The sequence below is a fragment of the Pristis pectinata genome, chromosome 9 (genome assembly GCF_009764475.1).
Source record: "Pristis pectinata isolate sPriPec2 chromosome 9, sPriPec2.1.pri, whole genome shotgun sequence".
Taxonomy (NCBI): domain Eukaryota; kingdom Metazoa; phylum Chordata; class Chondrichthyes; order Rhinopristiformes; family Pristidae; genus Pristis; species Pristis pectinata.
In genome coordinates this window covers 95,359,765-95,379,797 of record NC_067413.1, presented here as the reverse complement: position 1 = coordinate 95,379,797, position 20,033 = coordinate 95,359,765, and the positions used below count along the sequence as shown (strand labels likewise).

The 20,033-nt window shown below is 46.1% G+C and overlaps 1 protein-coding gene across 4 annotated transcripts in view; it reads left to right on the top strand.

Annotated features, from left to right (window-relative positions):
- LOC127574270 (collagen alpha-1(XV) chain-like) overlaps positions 1–20,033 on the top strand; it is a 226,190-nt gene that overhangs the window by 70,778 nt on the left and 135,379 nt on the right. For 2 of the 4 annotated variants that reach the window (XM_052023133.1, XM_052023132.1), the window contains exons 1-2: positions 363–1,217; positions 12,054–12,601. In XM_052023133.1, the coding sequence (XP_051879093.1) occupies positions 842–1,217; positions 12,054–12,601 (924 nt within the window). In that variant the 5' untranslated portion in view covers positions 363–841. Of the gene's footprint in view, positions 1–362; positions 1,218–12,053; positions 12,602–20,033 lie in introns of those variants that run through there. The other 2 variants (XM_052023136.1, XM_052023134.1) reach the window with 1 other exon arrangement.

Genomic DNA, 20,033 nt, shown 5'->3' with positions numbered 1-20,033 from the left:
TGTAACAGAAGTGGGTTTTCAAAGTAGCAGAACCTGCAGTTGCTTTTGATCAACAGTAATTTGCTCTGAGGGGCCCCATCCATTCTCTGCGGGGAATATAAAAGATCCCTCAGCAATAAAAGAAAAATGGGTGCCCTCCCCACAGTCCTGGTCAATATCCATCCCTCAACCAAAGATGGATTACTTGCCAATTATCAGAATGCTCCTAGTGGGAGCTTGTTGTGGGCAAATTGGCTGCTGTATTTGCCTGCGTAACGACAGTGGTTGCACTTCAGAAGCCCTCCTTATTGGCTGCTCTGCGCTTTGCAACGCCCTGAGGTTCCGATATAAATACAAGTTTATTCTTTCCTTCTGCAACACAGCTGAAAGACTCTTATACTTCCAGAAAACAGCCGAACTCCAACTTGGCACAGACATCGCAATATTAATTAAGATGCCCTTAAGATGCAACGAATAATGCTGGAGATCTCTGCATGAAGATTATGTCCATCTTATTCTTTAATGACAAGTTACTTCAATGCAATTGATACATATGCTGGAGAGAATGAAGCTGCTGATTGACTTTGGCTTGCGCTTAAGATTGAAGCAGCCAACAGGCTATGCAGCTTCTTAACAGATGGAATTATTTGGTCGGTACTCATGGACCCATGCCAAATTCAACATCACCTTGGCACTCTGGTAAACCTCTTGGAATTACGATACAATTCTGCTCAAACACCCGAGGCAGCGGTAGACTGGTAACAACAGAGCAGGGCAGCAGAAGGAAACAGAGGATATCTGGGAGCTTCGACCTGTTGTGAAAGGCTGTGTTTTTATTTTCAGTATCTCACAAGAAGGAGCCATGTCTGTGGGGCTTGTTGCTGTCTCTCTCGGTCTGCTGCTGTGCAATGGGGTGCACGGTCAGTGGGGTTGGTGGTACAAGTTGTGGGGCACAGACCCACCCACTGCAGCTCCTGCTCTGCCTACGTCAGTCAGCACGCAACGACCCGTCAGCGTCGTGGCAGGGACCACAGCGGATCCGGAGGACCGATCGGCGCCCGGCACTCAATGGGCCAGCGGAACCGAGCCACCGTCGGGGAGTTCCCGGCCGTCGGGTCCTGGTCATTTCCCTCACCCAGCGCACTCTGGTCAACCGGCCTCAGCACTGAGCAACTCCTCGGCGGGACACTGGGCCAAACCCCAGCTCGCCAGCCAGCTCCCGCGCAGGATCCTGACAGGTAACATGCGACGGGACGGCGTCTGATGAGCAGGACGCTGGAGCTCGGGTCCGAGGGAGCAAAACCCTGCCAGAGGAGCAATGCTCCACATACTGAGGGTTGGAGGTTCTGCCCGGTCTACGTGTGGCAATGGGAACTGTGAAGCTCTCCAGTTCTAGTTGATGTGAGTTGAGCAGGGAAGCAGGCAGCAGGTCTGTTCACATGTGCAAAGAGAGTGTACGGCATGACATAACAGCTGAGACACTGGTCTTTGTGTATATTGGTATTGGTATTGGTTTATTATTGTCACTTGTTCAAAGTTCAGTGAAAAACTTGTCTTGCATACCGATCATACAGGTCAATTCATTACACAGTGCAGTTACATTGGGCTAGTACAGAGTGCATTGAGGTGGTACAGGTAAAAACAATAACAGTACAGAGTAAAGTGTCACAGCTACAGAGAAAGTGCAGTGCAATAAGGTGCAAGTTCACAACAAGGTAGATCGTGAGGTCATAGTCCATCTCATTGTATAAGGTAACCATTCAATAGTCTTATTACAGTGGAGTAGAAGCTGTCCTTAAGCCTGCTGGTGCGTGCCCTCAGGCTCCTGTATCTTCTACCTGATGGAAGAGGAGAGAAGAGAGAATGACCCGGGTGGGTGGGGTCTTTGATTATGCTGGCTGCTTCACCGAGGCAGCGAGAGGTACAGTATAGACAGAGTCCAAGGTGAGGAGACTGGTGTCTGTGATGCGCTGGGCTGTGTCCACAACTCTCTGCAGTTTCTTGTGGTCCTTCTGTATATCCAGCACCTTCTGTCTTTTCCAGTCATCGGGTTCACCCAGTGTACACTTACTCATTAAGTACTTGCCTCAGCCAGTCAGGGCTCGGTGATGCAGTGGTTACAGGCTATTGCTTCCCCCAGACATCTTTCCCAGTGGTTGTTGCCCCCTCGTTGTGAGATAGATTATGTGGTAGATGTTCCATGGGATCTGATTACAGGGGCCTGGAATGCACTGCTTGGGGTGGGGGTGGAGGCAGATACGATAGAGGCGTTCAAGAGGCTCTTAGATAGGCACATGAATGTGCAGAGAATGGAGGGATATGGACATTGTGTAGGCATAAGGGATTGGTTTAGTTAGGCAGGCACAGTAGAGTAACACTACTACAGCGCCAGTGACCCGGGTTCAATTCCAGCTGCTGCCTGTAAGGAGTTTGTACGTTCTCCTCGTGTCTGCGTGGGTTTCCTCCGGGTGCTCCGGTTTCCTCCCACATTCCAAAGACGTATGGGTTAGGAAGTTGTGGGCATGCTATGTTGGCGCCGGAAGTGTGGTGACACTTACGGGCTGCCCCCAGAACACTCTACGCAAAAAAAGATGTATTTCACTGTGTGTTTCGATGTACCTGTGACTAATAAAGATATCTTATTTGATTACTAATTGAATTAGTTTGGCACAACATCATTCCCGTGGGCCTGTTCCCATGCTGTACTGTTCTAAAGAACATAGAACATTACTGCATAGTACAGGCCCTTCGGCCCACAATGTTGTGCCGACATTTTATATATTCTATGTTCTATGATTTGTTACGGACTCAGTGAAAGTCCCTTTAAGATAGAGAGTGTGTGTGTATGTGTGTGTGGGGCGTGCTTACGTCAATAGAAGATAAAGGACGTAATGACGTTGTTGAAGAAGAAGAAGAAAGAGAGAGAGAGAAGGGAGAGAGACACCAGCCTGCTTGTTTTTCTCTATCGATGGATGAGAAACAATAACTGTGTTTACCACTGAAATCCATGTATGGAAGTTGGAAGTAATCCGGTGGAGTTCACTTTGTTGCTGACCTGTAGAAGGAAACAGGTATTTGTGTGTGGACGACCACGGTTCGGATGCTTTTCGGGGTGAGGAAGTCACTACCGAGTAAACACTGAAGTGTCGTTTGGGTTCCATCGTGGAACATTTGGATTTCGTATGTACTCTCTCTATGTTTTTCTACATCTACATCTTATCTTCAGACAACGGTGGTTGTTGAAGAAGCCCTTGCTCACGTTTCACCTTATGGCTTGCGGAACTGAACTTTAAGAACCATTCCGGAACTGGGAGTTTTGGACTTTGTCACACACACACACACGACGAGTTTAGTTTTGGGGTTAACGTTCGAGGTTTAACATTTTTGAATTCTAACATACTAACATTTTTACTTTTATTTTACGTATTACCATAAGTAGTCATTAATAAAATAGTTTTTAACGCTGAATCATGCTCAGTGTGTTTCTTTTGTTGCTGGTTTGTGACAAAATTCTATCTTCATCTGAGTTGGTTTTTGTTCAGCCTCTAATTTCTTTTCCTTTTTGATTACCTCCCAATTTAATCTCCGGTTTACCTGGATTGTCATTTGTAACAGAAAATTTTGTCACGAACCAGCAGCAAAAGAAACACACTGAGCATGATTCAGCGTTAAAAACTATTTTATTAATGACTACTTATGGTAATACGTAAAATAAAAGTAAAAATGTTAGTATGTTAGAATTCAAAAATGTTAAACCTCGAACGTTAACCCCAAAACTAAACTCGTCGTGTGTGTGTGTGTGACAAAGTCCAAAACTCCCAGTTCCGGAATGGTTCTTAAAGTTCAGTTCCGCAAGCCATAAGGTGAAACGTGAGCAAGGGCTTCTATCTTTAACTGGGTTTGCTCTCGTTCAGCTTCTATCTTTGCCAGCTGCACCTGTGCCTCAGAAATTGCTATTTCACTGCCAGGAAACTGTTTTAACACTTCCTTCTCAAACACTTTCTTTTCCACATAATGGCCAGCTATCAGTCTCTGAATATCTGCCTTTCTCATAGACTGCTTTACTTCTGTAAGGTTTAGCCTTGTAGCAATCTTTATCAGATCATCCTTTTTCGCCACCTCCAATCCCTTTTGGGTTGGTGACTCCAAAAATGCCTTAATATCCATTGCTGCTGGTTTCCACACACACAAGCCAATTAAAAAGAATTTATCAGACCTCCCTCAAAAATCTTTGGATTGAATCTCGAACAAATTTCGTCACTCTGGGGAACGATCCCAGATGACACTCGTTAACCTTGGGAACTATCCCGGACGAGCCCCCAATTTTGTCACAAACCAGCAACAAAAGAAACACACTGAGCATGATTCAGCGTTAAAAACTATTTTATTAATGACTACTTATGGTAATACGTAAAATAAAAGTAAAAATGTTAGTATGTTAGAATTCAAAAATGTTAAACCTCGAACGTTAACCCCAAAACTAAACTCTTCGTGTGTGTGTGTGTGACAAAGTCCAAAACTCCCAGTTCCGGAATGGTTCTTAAAGTTCAGTTCCGCAAGCCATAAGGTGAAACGTGAGCAAGGGCTTCTTCAACAACCACCGTTGTCTGAAGATAAGATGTAGATGTAGAAAAACATAGAGAGAGTACATACGAAATCCAAATGTTCCACGATGGAACCCAAACGACACTTCAGTGTTTACTCGGTAGTGACTTCCTCACCCCGAAAAGCATCCGAACCGTGGTCGTCCACACACGAATACCTGTTTCCTTCTACAGGTCAGCAACAAAGTGAACTCCACCGGATTACTTCCAACTTCCATACATGGATTTCAGTGGCAAACACAGTTATTGTTTCTCATCCATCGATAGAGAAAAACAAGCAGGCTGGTGTCTCTCTCCCTTCTCTCTCTCTCTTTCTTCTTCTTCTTCAACAACGTCATTACGTCCTTTATCTTCTATTGACGTAAGCACGCCCCACACACACATACACACACACTCTCTATCTTAAAGGGACTTTCACTGAGTCCGTAACAGATTTTATGAAGTCATGTTCAACGTGACCTTATTTTAGATAGGAAGAGACTTGGATTATGTAGCATATTTCTCAGTGGCCGGACATCCAAAACCTCTTTACAGCTGGAACCTTTGAGGTGTAGGCCCTTGCAGCTGGAAAATGGGAGAAAAGCTCTGTGCTGACGTGGATTCCATAAACTCAGCGGTATTTATGACCAGTAGCATGTTTCAGTGATGTCAGTTGAGGGACAGGTATTGGCCCGGATACTCAGGAAGATGTTTCCTGCTCATCCTCAAAACAATGCCATGGGATTTTTTTTTAGATTCACAAGACAGGGCAAGAGGGGGTTCAGCTCAGCCTGTGGTCTGAAGGGCAGCATGAATGACAGCGCAATATCAGTTCAGTACTGCACAGGGGTGTCAGGTGCTGGGAAAATGTGCTTACACCTGAAGTGAGAACTGAACCCGCATGCGCTGACAGAACTGGGAGCACTCCTGCGGAGTACTAGCTGCTTGCTGCTGATTGGAGACGGCCACTGTTTAACAAACCTGCAAAGTAGCCCAGTGCTACTTCAGTTGGAGTGTCTATCATATATTAGTAAGCACTAATAGATTAAAGAATGGCACAGTAGTGTAGCGGTTAGCGTAACGCTATCACAGCGCCAGCGACCCGGGTTCAATTCCCACCGCTGTCTGTAAGGAGTTTGTATGTTCTCCCTGTGTCTGCGTGGGTTTCCTCCGGGTGCTCCAGTTTCCTCCCACATGCCAAAGATGTACGGGTTAGGAAGTTGTGGGCGTGCTATGTTGGCGCTGGAAGCGTGGCGACACTTGCGGGCTGCCCCCAGAACACTCTACACAAAAGATGCATTTCACTGTGTGTTTCGATGTACATGTGACTAATAAAGAAATCTTATCTTATCTAAAGAAACAAACTACCTCAGGGGATTATGAGGAGAGAATTCCCCTGAAGTGATCTGTGAATGATTGATGAGATTTCAGTGGGATCGCTCACTCCCACAATGCAGAACAAACTTTCCCACAGTTGACGGATAGCACTACTGTGGGGAGTCTGGTAATCCGTTTGCGAGCCCAGTGATACTGCGGGAATGTTGGTACTTCTGATGGACGGCTGTTAATCCTGGTGGGACGCCAGTAATCCTGTGGAGGGCTGGGTGTCTTGCCTAGAGGCAGGTAATCCTCATGTGAATGAAAATAAAAAAAACCTGCAGATGCTGGAAATCTGAAACAATGCAAGGAACACTTTCCGTCTTGGAAGGAACAGCACCTCAGTTTCCATCTAGGAGTGACCTGCATCTCCCCGTTGCCAGTCACTTCAACTCCCCCTCCCACACTATCACTGATACGTCAGTCCTCGGCCTCCTCCACTGCCAGGAGAATTCCAAGCGCAAACTGGAGGAACAGCACCTCATTTTCCACCTTGGAATTGCAGCCTAACGGCATGAACATTGAATTCTCCCACTTTAGGTAATCCCCACCCCCCTTCCCCACAACACCCACCCTCCCACAGTGCTTCTCTTCTTCCCTTTCCTAGCCTCTTTTTTTGTCTCTTTATTCCCTCTCTCTCCTTACCTGTGACCCCTCCCCTGGTGGATCTGCTCTCCCCTCCTCCCCTGCACCTGCCCATCACTATCTCTTACCTGCATCTACCTATCACCACCTTGCGCCCACCCCGCCTCCCCTCTTTTGTCCACCTATCACTGCTCTGCTTTTCCCTCCTATATATTGGGCTTCCCCTTTTCCTATCTGAAGAAGGGTCCTGACCCGAAACGTTGACCGCCTGCTTTTCTCCACGGATGCTGCCTGGCCTGCTGAGTTCCTCCAGCATCATCGTGTTTTTCATCTAGATTTAAGCATCTGCAGTCCTTTGTTTCTCTTTTCACAAGAAACACTCAGCAGGGCAGCCAGCATCTGTGAAAGGAGGAATATTTAACACTTCAGGTCAAAGACCCTTCGTCAGAATTGGGAAAGAAAGAAAACGAGTTAGTTTTCAGAGAAGGGGAATGGCAGGTGGGAGGAATGGATAGAACGAGGAGCAGCATTGGGAACTATATTATGCTTCTTTGTCTGTGTAATGTTAATAGCACCACAATGGAACTTGCCCAGCAGACTGGATACAAGTTGAGTCAGAAAAATGCTGAGCTAAAATGATGATAGATTTCTTTATTAGTCACATGTACATCGAAACACACAGTGAAATTCATCTTTTGCGTAGAGTGTTCTGGGGGCAGCCTGCAAGTGTCGCCACGCTTCCGGCGCCAACATAGCACGCCCACAACTTCCTAACCCGTACGTCTTTGGAATGTGGGAGGAAACCGGAGCACCCGGAGGAAACCCACGCAGACACGGGGAGAACGTACAAATCCCTTACAGACAGTGGCCGGAATTGAACCTGGGTCTCTGGCACTGTAATAGCATTACGCTAACCGCTACACTACCGTGCCTGAGTAGTGGTCAGTTCTGATACGAACGGGAGGAGAGAATGGGTTACCTACAGTTGGAGGATTTGATATTGAGCCTGAAATGCTGCAAAGCACCCAGATGGAAGATGAGGTGTTGTTCCTCAAGCTTGCATTAGGCCTCATTATAACAGTGCAGGAGGCCACAATAAGATGGACACTTGACTTCACAGTATACCTCGTTATGACCTTGCATCTTATTGTCTGCCTGCACTGCACTTCCTCTGTAACTGTTACACTTTATTCTGCATTCAGTTATTGTTTTTACCCTGTGCTACCTCAATGCACTGTGTAATGAATTGATCTGTATGAATGGTATGCAAGACAAGCTTTTCACTGTACCTCGGTACATGTGACAATAATAAACCAATACCAATTCCACAGACAGAAAGATCGGAGTAGGAGTGGAATGAACAATTAAACTGGCAGGCATCAGGAAGCTCAGTGTCATTCCCGCAGATTAGATGCTGGGGTTTCGCCAAGCAAACACACAATCTGTGTTTGGTTTCACAAGAGAGACTGTGGATGCTGGAAATCTGGAGCAACACACACAAAATGCTGGAGGAACTTAGTAGGTCAGGCAGCGTCTGTGGAGGGAAATAAACAGTTGACGTTTCGGGCCGAGACCCTTTATCAGAACTGGGAAGAATGAGGGCAGAAGGCCAGAATAACAAGGGTGGGGGGAGGGTGAGGGGGAGGATTATGAGCTGGTAGGTGATGGGTGAAGGGGTGAAGGTAGGTGGAGTGGGGGGGGGGAGTGGGAATGATGTGTGAAGCTGGGAGGTGATATGTGGAAGAGGCAAAGGGCTGAACAAGATGGAATCTGATAGGAGAGGACAGTGGACCATGGAGTAAAGGGATGGATGTGGGGAACCAGAGGGAGAAAGGTGTGGGTGAGGGGTGTGTCAGGAGGGCAGAGGAGAGGAAAGAGAAGCGGTAAAGGGGCCAGAGGAATAAGGGAAAGCCAGAGGGGGGGTGGGAGGCGGAGAGGAGGTTTCTCCAACGTTGTGAACAGTGAATGCAGCACCCTAGATTAGAACAAGTGCAGGTGAATCAGTACTTCTCCAGGGAAGCAGTCTGGATCTCTGGATGATGGGAAGGAAAGAGGTGAAAGGACAAATGTGGCATGTAACCCTACTGCTAATCCTTCCGGATGCCTGGCAACTCTGCTGGGAAACTGGGAAATGGTTTGCACTGGTAATAAAGTCCATTCCATGTTTTAGAGACTGAAATGATGACAAAACCTGCATAAAGCATATCTAATATCTACAAACTTCGGAATATAAGCCTGAGATGGAAACAGGGAAAGTTGGAAAAATGCAGCAGGTCTGGCAGAATCTGTGGAAAGGAAAACAGTTAACATTACAGGTCTGAGACCCTTCGTCAGAACTGAGAAAGAAAGAAAACAAGGTAGTAGTGAAATTCGAGGGGGACAGTGGCAAAAGGAATTTCTTTGATAGGATGAAAGAATACACTCGTTAAGCATTTTCTGTCATTATTTCAGATTAAACGGTGTCTGCAGTTTTTGTTTGATTTTCATTTACTTAGAGTGATCTGCGTGAAAGTTTTAGAACGATGATAGGATTTACTGGAGTACATTTCTGCTGAAGTAGGAGGTCAGAAGCAAGAGGTTATAACCTTGAATCTTGGCCATCCATAATTCAGAAACCATGGGCCAGCCAGCAACTCTGCTCAAGGACATTCAAGTAAATATAACAAAGAAAAAAATTCCTCTCAATCTTAATTCACTCTTTTTCCCCTCCCTTTAGTGCCCTTTCATTGACCCGGCCCACTTGAATTCACTGTCTTTTTCCGTTATTATCACATTTAATTCTCACCCTCCCTAACTGACGACAGACGTAAAGAGACAAGCCACTGCTTATCTTTACTCAACCCCTGACGTCCAGTTTCTCTCCCTTGGCTATCATCAGGTTGAACTTCCAGCCATTCACAGCCTAAAAACAATTAATGTAAAGCCCAAATAGTGCCAGGGCAAGTCTAACAGCAGCACTATTGGACACTCAGCAAAACTTATACAATTGGTATTCCATGTAAGAAGACCATTCAGCCTATTGAGTTTGTACTAGCTCTTTGTGGAGCACTCCCATGAGTCTCATTCCCCTGTAATTCTCTCTCAAGTGCCTGTCCAATTCCACAGAACCATGGAACCATAGAACAATACAGCACAATACAGGCACTTCGGCCCACCATGTTGTGCCGACCTTTAAACCACGCCCAAGACTATCTAACCCCTTCCTCCTACATATCCCCCTATTTTAAATTCCTCCATATGCTTACCTAACAATCCCTTGAACTTGACCAACGTACCTGCCTGCACCACCGCCCCAGGCAACGCATTCCATGTGCCAACCATTCTCTGGGTGAAAAACCTCCCTCTGATGTCTCCCTTGAACTTCCCACCCATTACTTTAAAGCCATGCCCTCTTGTATTGAGCATTGGTGCCCTGGGAAAGAGGCGCTGGCTGTCCACTCTATCTATTCCTCTTAATATTTTGTACACCTCTATCATGTCTCCTCTCATCCTCCTTCTCTCCGAAGAGTAAAGCCCCAGCTCCCTTAGTCTCTCCTCATTTTCCCTTTAGAAAACCTTGTTTGACTATTTTCATCCTCACAGGCAGGGAGTTACAGATCATGACCACTCTCTGCACATATAAAAATCTTTTCCCCTTAGCCTCCCCACCCCCTGTATCTTCAGTTCATAAGTTTAAATCTGTGCTCCTGCTAAACAACTTCCTTTCCCTTACACTCTTCAAACCCATTAACTTGACCTGTTACTTTTCATTGTGCTCACTGATCTGAGAACATGGAGTACACTGCAGAAGTTGGCAAAGCCATTCAATTGCCTCGGTTTTGCTGCTTTTTAGAGTCTGAAAAAGGTGAAATGTTTGAATGGACAGAAGAGGCTTTAAGATGACTGAAATTTCTCGGTGATGAAACGCAGAGCAGCTTGTTTCATTATTAATAAATACTTTCACCGGTTTTTGAGAAGCTATAACTGATTTTATGGTGTGATATCTGTCCCTGCTGGGCTTCATAGTTTCATTCATAGAATTAACACTGTCATTACCTTCACTTACAGAAGGGTTCCCATGGTGACGGAGGTAATGTCCAATCATTGGTTTCTCTTTCACTTTAAATAGGGTCCTCCTGTTGGTTCCTTTCTTCGTGCTCTCTTGGAGGGCAGTTTGATAAGATAAGATCTCTTTATTAGTCACACGTACGTCGAAACACACAGTGAAATGCATCTTTTTTGCGTTAGAGTGTTCTGGGGGCAGCCCGCAAGTGTCGCCACTCTTCTGGCGCCAACACAGCACACCCGCAACTTCCTAACCCGTACGTCTTTGGAATGTGGGAGGAAACCGGAGCACCCGGAGGAAACCCACGCAGACACGGGGAGAACGTACCAACTCCTTACAGACAGCGGCCGGATTTGAACCCGGGTCGCTGGCGCTGCAGTAGTGTTACACTAACCGCGACGATGGAGTTGGGGAGATGCAGAGAGGACCTGTGCAAGACCAAATCTTCTGATTCACCTGTCATTGATTTGGACCCTGCTATGCACATGAAACTTGGAACACCCTTTGACCAGTTTTTCAGCTGATGAGTGGAAATGCAGAAAGAATGATGAACGTGCTTTCTAGGGAGGGAAGACATCTCAATCGGAAAGGTTGGAAGCTCCTTGTATCTGGTGGGAATTTCTGGTGAAGTTAACGTGGTCATATCTTATATGTAACACAAATATAACTATGGAAGGCAAACAACAGATTTATTCACGAGAAGCAAAGGACTGCAGATGCTGGAATCTAGATGAAAAACACAATGATGCTGGAGGAACTCAGCAGGCCAGGCAGCATCCGTGGAGAAAAGCAGGCGGTCAACGTTTCGGGTCAGGACCCTTCTTCAGGACTGAAGATAGGAAAAGGGGAAGCCCAATATATGGGGGGGGGGGAAGCAGAGCAGTGATAGGTGGACAAAGGAGGGGAGGCGGGGTGGGCACAGCGTGGTGATAGGTAGATGCAGGTAGGAGATGGTGATAGGCAGGTGCGGGGGGGGGAGGGGAGAGCAGATCCACTGGGGGATGGGTCAAAGGTAAGGAGAGAGAGGGAAAAAAGGGCTAGGAAAGGGAAGAAGAGAAGAAGCGTGGTGGGGGGGGGGGGTGTGGGGAAGGAGGTGGGGATTACCTGAAGTGGGAGAATTCAATGTTCATGCCATTAGGCTGCAAGATTCCAAGACGGAAAATGAGGTGCTGTTCCTCCAGTTTGCACCTGGAATTCTCCTGGCAGCGGAGGAGGCCGAGGACTGACACATCAGTGACAGTGTGGGAGGGGGAGTTGAAGTGACCGGCAACGGGGAGATGCAGATCGCGGTTACGGACGGAGCGCAGGTGTTCTGCGAAACGGTCACCTAGTCTGCGTTCGGTCTCGCCAATGTAGAGGAGGCCACACTTGGAGCACCGAATGCAGTAGGTGGTAAATCTCTGTGTCACCTGAGAGGACCGTTTGGGTCCCTGGACAGATTTATTCGATGAAAGAATTAACAATCACCTTTCTTTGTATTGCAGAGAGAAGACCCAATGCTCATATTGACCTGACTGGGTTGATTGGAGTGCCCTTACCACCTTCGGTCGCATTCATTACTGGATATGAAGGCTTTCCAGCGTACAGCTTTGGACCAGCTGCAAACATTGGTCGACTTACTAAGACCATGATACCTCAATCTTTCTACAGAGACTTTGCGATCCTTGTGACCGTCAAGCCAGCGAGTGACGATGGTGGGGTGCTGTTTGCAATTACTAATTCCTACCAGAACATTATTTACTTGGGAGTTAAGCTAACCTCAGTTTTGAACGGCAGCCAGCAAATAGTGGTCTTTTACACGGAATCAGGTTCACAGACCTCCCAGGAGGTTGCCTCATTTACAGTCCCGTCAATGACGAATAAATGGACTCGGTTTGCCTTGTCCATTCAGGGTGAATTTGTCACGTTGTACTTCGACTGTGATGAGTACCAGCAGAGCCGCCTCTCAAGGTCACCTCAGGCGTTATTTTTCGAGCCAAGTTCGGGAATTTTCATTGGGAATGCCGGAGCAACAGGACTGAACAAGTTTATAGTAAGTGGCACAGAGGATTTTGGAATGTAAGCTTAAATTCTGAATGCTTGTCACTTTAACTAATGAAATTGGTGATATATTAGCAAAAAACTATGCTAGTTCAAAATACTGCAGGACCAAATGTTTAATGTTTTGTTTTATTAACCCTGGTATAAATAATTCTGATCTTAATGCTTATGGGTAGAACGTAAAGACAGTGAAACATACCAAGGTGGATTTGAAGGGCTGTTATGGTGCCAGGGGGAGAGTTTGAGAGTAGATTGCACACTTTCTGAGAGAGGGGTCGGTGTGGGAGGGGTTGTATGATTTCAGAGGAAGGGGTCGGTGTGAGAGTAGTGTGCAACAACCCCTCCCTCTGAAGTCAGACACCCCCTCCCACACCGACCCCTCCCTCCAAAATCATACACCCCCTCCCACACCGACCCCTCCCTCCGAAATCATACACCCCCTCCCACACCCTCCCTTCTGCACCCAAGTGGCCCTTTAATCCAGAACCTACCTCTGATTGTTTCGGGACAAATGAGTTCTTCCTTCAAGTATTAGGGTCAGAATTAGAGGAAGCAAAATTAGTACAAAAATGACAGAAGGTCCTGATCCAGTCTTCATGGGTCTGGGTTGATAAACCATTTCTCTTTAAGCCTTGTGCTTGTAGCTCCCTCAAATGAGCCTCCTTTTCAGAGAACCAGGAGTGAGAGTCTGATCCAAGGCCAACAGTTACCAAGTTTTCTGCTACATTAAACGTTTCCTCCAAGAACTGACAGGTCAAATACAGTAGTCCAATTATTTGTATCAAGGAAACAATCAAATACTACCACAGCCCAGGTTAACCCATTCTTCGAGGCTGGAGAACAGCTTTCAAACTTCCATCTTCCACCTTCCAGGCACTTCTGCTGACTCAAGATTCTGCTGCCTCTATCCAACCTTGTCTGAAGTGCGGACTGTCCTTTGCTGACCCTGATTGGCTCCCAGCCACTGAACGCTTCCATTTTACAAATCATATCCTTGCGTTCAAATTTCTCCATGACTTTGCATCCTCCTGCTCAAGAGTTCCGTCATCCTCTAACGCTGCTCTAACCCACTCACCACTTACTGGAATGAGCGTCGCCTCTCTCCTCCGTGATCTTTTGCACATCATCTGCTCTCTTTGTCCCATTGCTGGCAGTCAGGAATATCCCAAATCTCCCCCGCTCTTATTATCCTTAACATCCTCCATTTGGACCAAAGTTCTTGACACTTCTCCTAATGTCCTTAACTTTGGTTGAGTGTCAATTTTTGTCCCAAGATGTTCCTGTAAAGATATTTTACCACATCAAAAGTGCTAGATAGAACGTAGATGAGAAAACCTAGGTAAGCATTGCAGGCACTTAAATGGACAGGCAGGCTCTGTCAGTGTATCGCATCCTTGTCAAATGTGAACATCTTGGAGAACATAGAACATAGAACGTTACAGCACAGTACAGGCCCTTCAGCCCACGATGTTGTGCCGACATTTTATCCTGCTCTAAGATCTATCTAACCCTTCCCTCCCACGTAGCCCTCCATTTCTCTATCATTCATGTGGCTATCTAAGAGTCTCTTAAATGTCCCGAATGTATCTGGCCCCACAACCTCTGCCGGCAGTGCGTTCCACACACCCACCACTTTCTGTGTAAAAAACTTACCTCTGACATCCCCCTTATACCTTCCTCCAATCACCTTAAAATTACGTCCCCTCATGTTAGCCACTTTCGCCCTGGGGAAAATGTCTCTGGCTGTCCACTCGATCTATGCCTCTTATCATCTTGTGCACCTCTATCAAGTCACCTCATCCTCCTTCTCTCCAAAGAGAAAATAGATAAATGAGCTTGATTTGCATATTAGAAATGCGTTGGAATAAAAGTCTCTACTTTCCATTGGTAAACAAAATATGGCCCCACATTATGCCCCTTTATACTGGGAAGTTGGTATCCTTTTACTTATGCTGGGCATTCCCTCACAAATCCCAGCAAAAAATGGCAAATGTATAACATCCACTCACAACCTTGATGATGGTCAAACAATATTTTCCACCCAATGCAACCATTGACCTTAAAATGACCTTCATCTGCTAACCAGCTTTCTACCCGCTGTTTGCAGAAAGTTAGCATTTTACGCCAATTTTTAAATGAGCTGAACCCACAAGGTTGGCAGTCACTTCTGTGCCCTTTGCCCTGGCAGGCAGCCACCCCTGGCACACAGAATGCTGGGATCGTAATAATGGCTCTGTGCTCCTGATCATTCTTCTGTATGGCTTCGCCCCTGCTTTAAGATAACAGAATCAGAGAAAATCGATGACACGGAAGAAGACCATTTGGCCTATCTTGTCTATGCTGATCAGAAAGAGGAGCCCAACAACTCCAGCTTTTAGCACCAGGTCCAAGGTCCTGCAGGTCACTGCTCTTCAAGAAGGCATTCAGTCAGGTTTGAAGTGAGATGGAAGTTTCTACCCCTACCGCCTATTCAGTGAGTTCCAGACCTCTACCATCCTCCGGGTGAACAAACCGTTCCTCCTCCTCTCCCCTCTAATCCCATAATTATTCAAAAATAATTAATAAATAATAAAGACGCAATCTCACTGGCTCTCCACTCGGCTTTGGAGCACTTAAACAACAGCAAAACGTACGTCAGGCTGCTGTTTATCGACTGCAGCTCAGTGTTCAACACCATTATCCCCGCAATAAGCTTCAAAACCTGGGCCTCTGTACCTCCTTCTGCAACTGGATCCTCGACTTTCCGAACAGCCCATGAACCCATGAACACTACTTCATTATTCCTCTTTTGCGTTATTTATTTATTTTTGTAGCTTATAGTAATTTTTACGTCTTTATGTCTTGCTCTGTGCTGCTGCCGCAAAACAACAAATTTCACGGCATACGTCAGTGATAATAAACCTGGTTGTGATTCTGAAAACCCTGGCTTTTGACCACTCTGTTATCGGTCTCTCCTAATTTATCTAGGCCCACTCATAACTTCATACAATTCTCCCCTCAGCCTCCTCTACTCAAAAAAAGAATCAAATCCAAACCTATTCCATCTTTCCTTATAACAAATTTTCCCAGTCCTGGCAACAATCTCCTTCGTTTCCTCTCCAATGTGATCACAACTCTACCGTATTGTGGAGGCCAGAACTGTTCGCAGTACCCAAGCTCTGGCCTCACTGGAGATGTGTTCTGTTCTAGCACAACCTCCTTGCTCTGACATTTCATACCTTATATATGACTTTATTCTCTTCAGATCTATCCAGTCAAATCTTGTTGATATCTCAATGCTCTTATTTGTACACTTCTACCATGACTGCTCCTAAATCCACTCCTACCTCATCAGTACCGCTCTTCCCATTTCCCACCATTCCAAACATCCATCCTCCCAGTGTCGACCCCTGACTGTCCCCATTCAGCCTCACCGCTAGGTCTCCCGATCTCAGCACCCCCCTCCCCCTCCCCTTTTGCCCTGATCTCTGAATGGCTTGCTTTCATTATGTTCACCAGCCGATTAGATAAATAAAAATCATGTATCCCTAATAGCGGAAGGGCAGGAAGAGGGGCAGGGAATGAAACTGAAGGAGCAAGCAAAGAAGCGAGAAGATAGGAGAAATTTACAGAAAGTGTGGAAGAGATAAATGGAGAAACCTGTGGAACAGAAGTGAAAGGGTCAGTGAGGGAAGAGAAAATCACGGGATAAGCACGGGATATGCCGGATTGTATGGATTAGAGGAATTCAGTTATAAGGAGAGAATAGGTAAGTTGGCCTTGTTTTCCCCAGAGCAAAGGAGGCTGAAGAGTGTCCTAACTGAAGTCTACGATTATGAGAGGCAGAGTTAGGGTGGATAGAATCCTTCTCCCATGGTAGGTGTATAAAAAACAAGAGGGCATAGGTTTAAGGTGAGAAGAAGGGGTTTTTAAGGGGATCTGAGGTGTAAATTTTTACACAGAGAGTGGTTGATGTCTGGACCGTGCTGCCAGAGGAGGGGGTGGAATCAGATACAATTACTATGTTTAAGAGGCATTTGGACAAACACTCAAGTAGGCAAGGCAGAGAAGCGTACAGTCCTACTGCAGACAAAGGGAATTAGTGTAAATAGGTGAAACAGTCAGCATGGCTGTGATGATGCGAGGGGGCTGTTTCTCTGCTGTACAACTCCACGAGTCGATAGCTCCACAGGGTTTACGATGGTTGACCACAAAGGGTTCCCTGTGGAAACTCAAGGCCACCATCTTCCAACTCAGCTGTGGGCCAGGGTCCCTCCTCCTGTTGAGGTAGGTGTGAAAGATCACACATGCCACTAGTTAAATGTCCTGAAGAACTCCCCTCATCCTAGCCAACAGACCTCCTCCCAAAACAGCAGTATCATAAAAACACATTAAATACCGCAAACTGGAGGAACAGCGCCTCATTTTCCATCCTGGAACCTCGCAGCCTAACGGCATGAACATTGAATTCTCCCACTTTAGGTAATCCCCACCCCTTTCCCCACAAACCCCCCCCCCACCACCATACTTCTTCTCTTTCCTAGACTATCTCTCTTTTTTTCTCTCTGTTTCCCCCTCTCTCCTTACCTTTGACTCATCCCCTGGTGGATCTGCTCTCCCCTCCTCCCCCGTACCTGCCCATCACTGTCTCTTACCTGCATCTACCTATCACCACCCTGTGCCCACCCCGCCTCCCCTCTTTTGTCCACCTATCACTGCTCTGCTTTTCCCTCCTATATATTGGGCTTCCCCTTTTCCTATCTTCAATCCTGAAGAAGGGTCCTGATCCGAAACGTTGACTGCCTGCTTTCCTCCACGGATGCTGCCTGGCCTGCTGAGTTCCTCCAGCATCATCGTGTTTTTCATCATGTTAAATACTCATTCACTTCAGAGGTGATTTGGGGGTTATGTGAATACTGCAATTCTCTCTGAAACAAGAATGGTGCACCTCGAATGGCAATCCAGTGACACTGGGAAACAAAGTCATACAGTATGAAAACAGGCCCTTTGGCCCAACTGATCCATGCTGACCAAGATGCCCCGTCCAAGCCAGTCCCACTTGCCAGCGTTTGGCCCATAACCTTCTAAACCTTTTCAATCCATGTACCTGTCCAACTGTCTGTTAAAAATTGTCATTATACCTGCGTCAGTCACTTCCTCTGGCAGCTGATTCCACATAGATACCACCCAAAAAGTTGCCCCTCAAGTTCCTCTTAAATCTTTCACCTCTCACCTTAAACCCATGCCCTCTTGTTCTTGATACCCCAACTCTGGGAAAAAGACTGAGTGCATTAATCCTGAAGTCACAATTAGACACTCCATCGACATTTGTTTTTTTCTGTCTAGGAATTCCTTTTTAAAAATATTTTACAGCAAAGAATAAATCATCATTTTTCACAGAAAGTACCAGTTCAGTCTGTTTTATACAGGGCGGGCTCTATGCTTGTATCGTTGGCATGGTGCTTGTTTGGAGAACTTATCCAAACCTCAAAGCTGGCCCAGGCTCAGCTGAACATTGGCTTTGATTTGTTCACCTGCACTCCACAGGCACGTGGCTCTGAGTCTCGTCAAGGCTGCTGATTCTGCTGTTGGAGTTCCTGGGAGGCCTGTGTAACCAGAGGCCTCGACCCGAAACTTCGACTGTCCACTTCCCTTCACAGACGCTGCCTGTTCCGCTGAATTCCTCCAGCATCTTGTTTGTTGCTCCAGATTCCAGCATCTGAAGTCTCCTGTGTCTCCGTCTGACACTCAGGTCTCCTCAGTCTCAGCTCCACAGCTCCCTTTTCTGCTTTAAGAACGGATTGCGCCGGCTACACCCCAGGAGCAGCTGTTTCACTAAGTGAAACTTAGCTCCTTCATCAGTTGGTTGCTGCAAGAATCAAAAGATCTGTAGCAAATTAATTCAATGTGTTTTTACTGAGGAACTTTAACCAACTAAAATGGTTAAAATACCAAAGCCTGACGAGTAAGATTATCGCTTGAGGATGGAAAGATTGTCAAACATTGATTCAATTTTTCCTCTTAATTCAAATTTCAATGGTTCTGATTGAATCAGTGAATCTGATTGTGTGGGAAGTCATTCAGCTGATTGTACCTATACCTGGATTCCGAATGTGCTGTCGATTTCTCCTGCTCCTTCCCCATTGCACGCTTTTTTTTCCTGTCAATTATTTATCAAATTATCTTTTAAACTTTAATTTTAATCTGCTGCCATCAGGGCAGCTCATTCCAAATTATAATAAAAAAGAGTCTCCTACCTCATTTGCCCACAGCCTTTAATCCGTGCCTTCAGATTGACCCCTTGCACTGAAATAGTTTCACCATTGTTACTCTGTCAAAATCCTTCATCATTTTGAGCACCCATGAAGTCACCACCATATTGTCTCTGCACAAAGAAGGCTTTGTACTTTCTCCAGATTGTGGAAGTCTTTTATTCTTCATTTCACTCCATTATTTCCTCCATCTTCTCTCTAAGACCTTGACATTCTTCCTGAAGTGTGCTCAGAACTGTGCACCAGTCTCCAGCTGGGATCTAAACAGTTATTTATAATGGTTTGGTACAATTTGGTATTGGTATTGGTTTATTATTGTCACTTGTACCGAGGCACAGTGAAAAACTTGTCTTGCATACTGATCGTACAGACCAATTCATTACACAGTGCATGGTGGTAGTACAGGGTAAAAACAAAAACAGAATACAGAGTAAAGTGTCACAGCTACAGGGAAGTGCAGTGCAGGTAGACAATAAGGTGCAAGGCCATAACAAGGTAGATTGTGAGGTAGATTTAGAGTCCATCTCATTGTACAAGGGAACCATTCAATAGTCTTATCACAGTGGGATAGAAGCTGTCCTTGAGCCTGGTGGCATGTGCCCTCAGGCTTTTGTATCTTCTCCTGATGGAAGAGGGGAGAAGAGAGAATGACCCAGGTGGGTGGGGTCTTTCATTATGCTGGCTGCTTCACCAAGGCAGCGAGAGGTATAGACAGAGTCCATGGAGGGGAGGCTGGTTTCTGTGATGCGCTGGGCTGTGTCCACAACTCTCTGCAGTTTCTTGCGGTTTCCCTGCCTCTCTGCCTCTGTTTATACACCCAGGACCAACTTTCCATGATGGGAGCTCGATGCACCAATTTGATAGATACACCCACAGCTCCTGATTTCCCAGTAAACAAAATACTTGCCATATTTTGGAACATTCACAACAGAGGAAGTTGTGAAGACACAAGGGGCTGCAGATGCTGGAACCTGGAGCAACACACAATCTGCTGGAGGAGCTCAGCAGGTTAAGCAGCATCTATGCAGGCAAGGGAATTGGCGGCATTTTGGATCGAAACTCCGCGTCAGGACTGCATCAGTTGTAGTGAAAACTGGACAAACAGGCTTCTCACGATGGGTTAGGTACACCATATCATATCACACTCCTCAAACCAACCTCTCCAGCTTGACA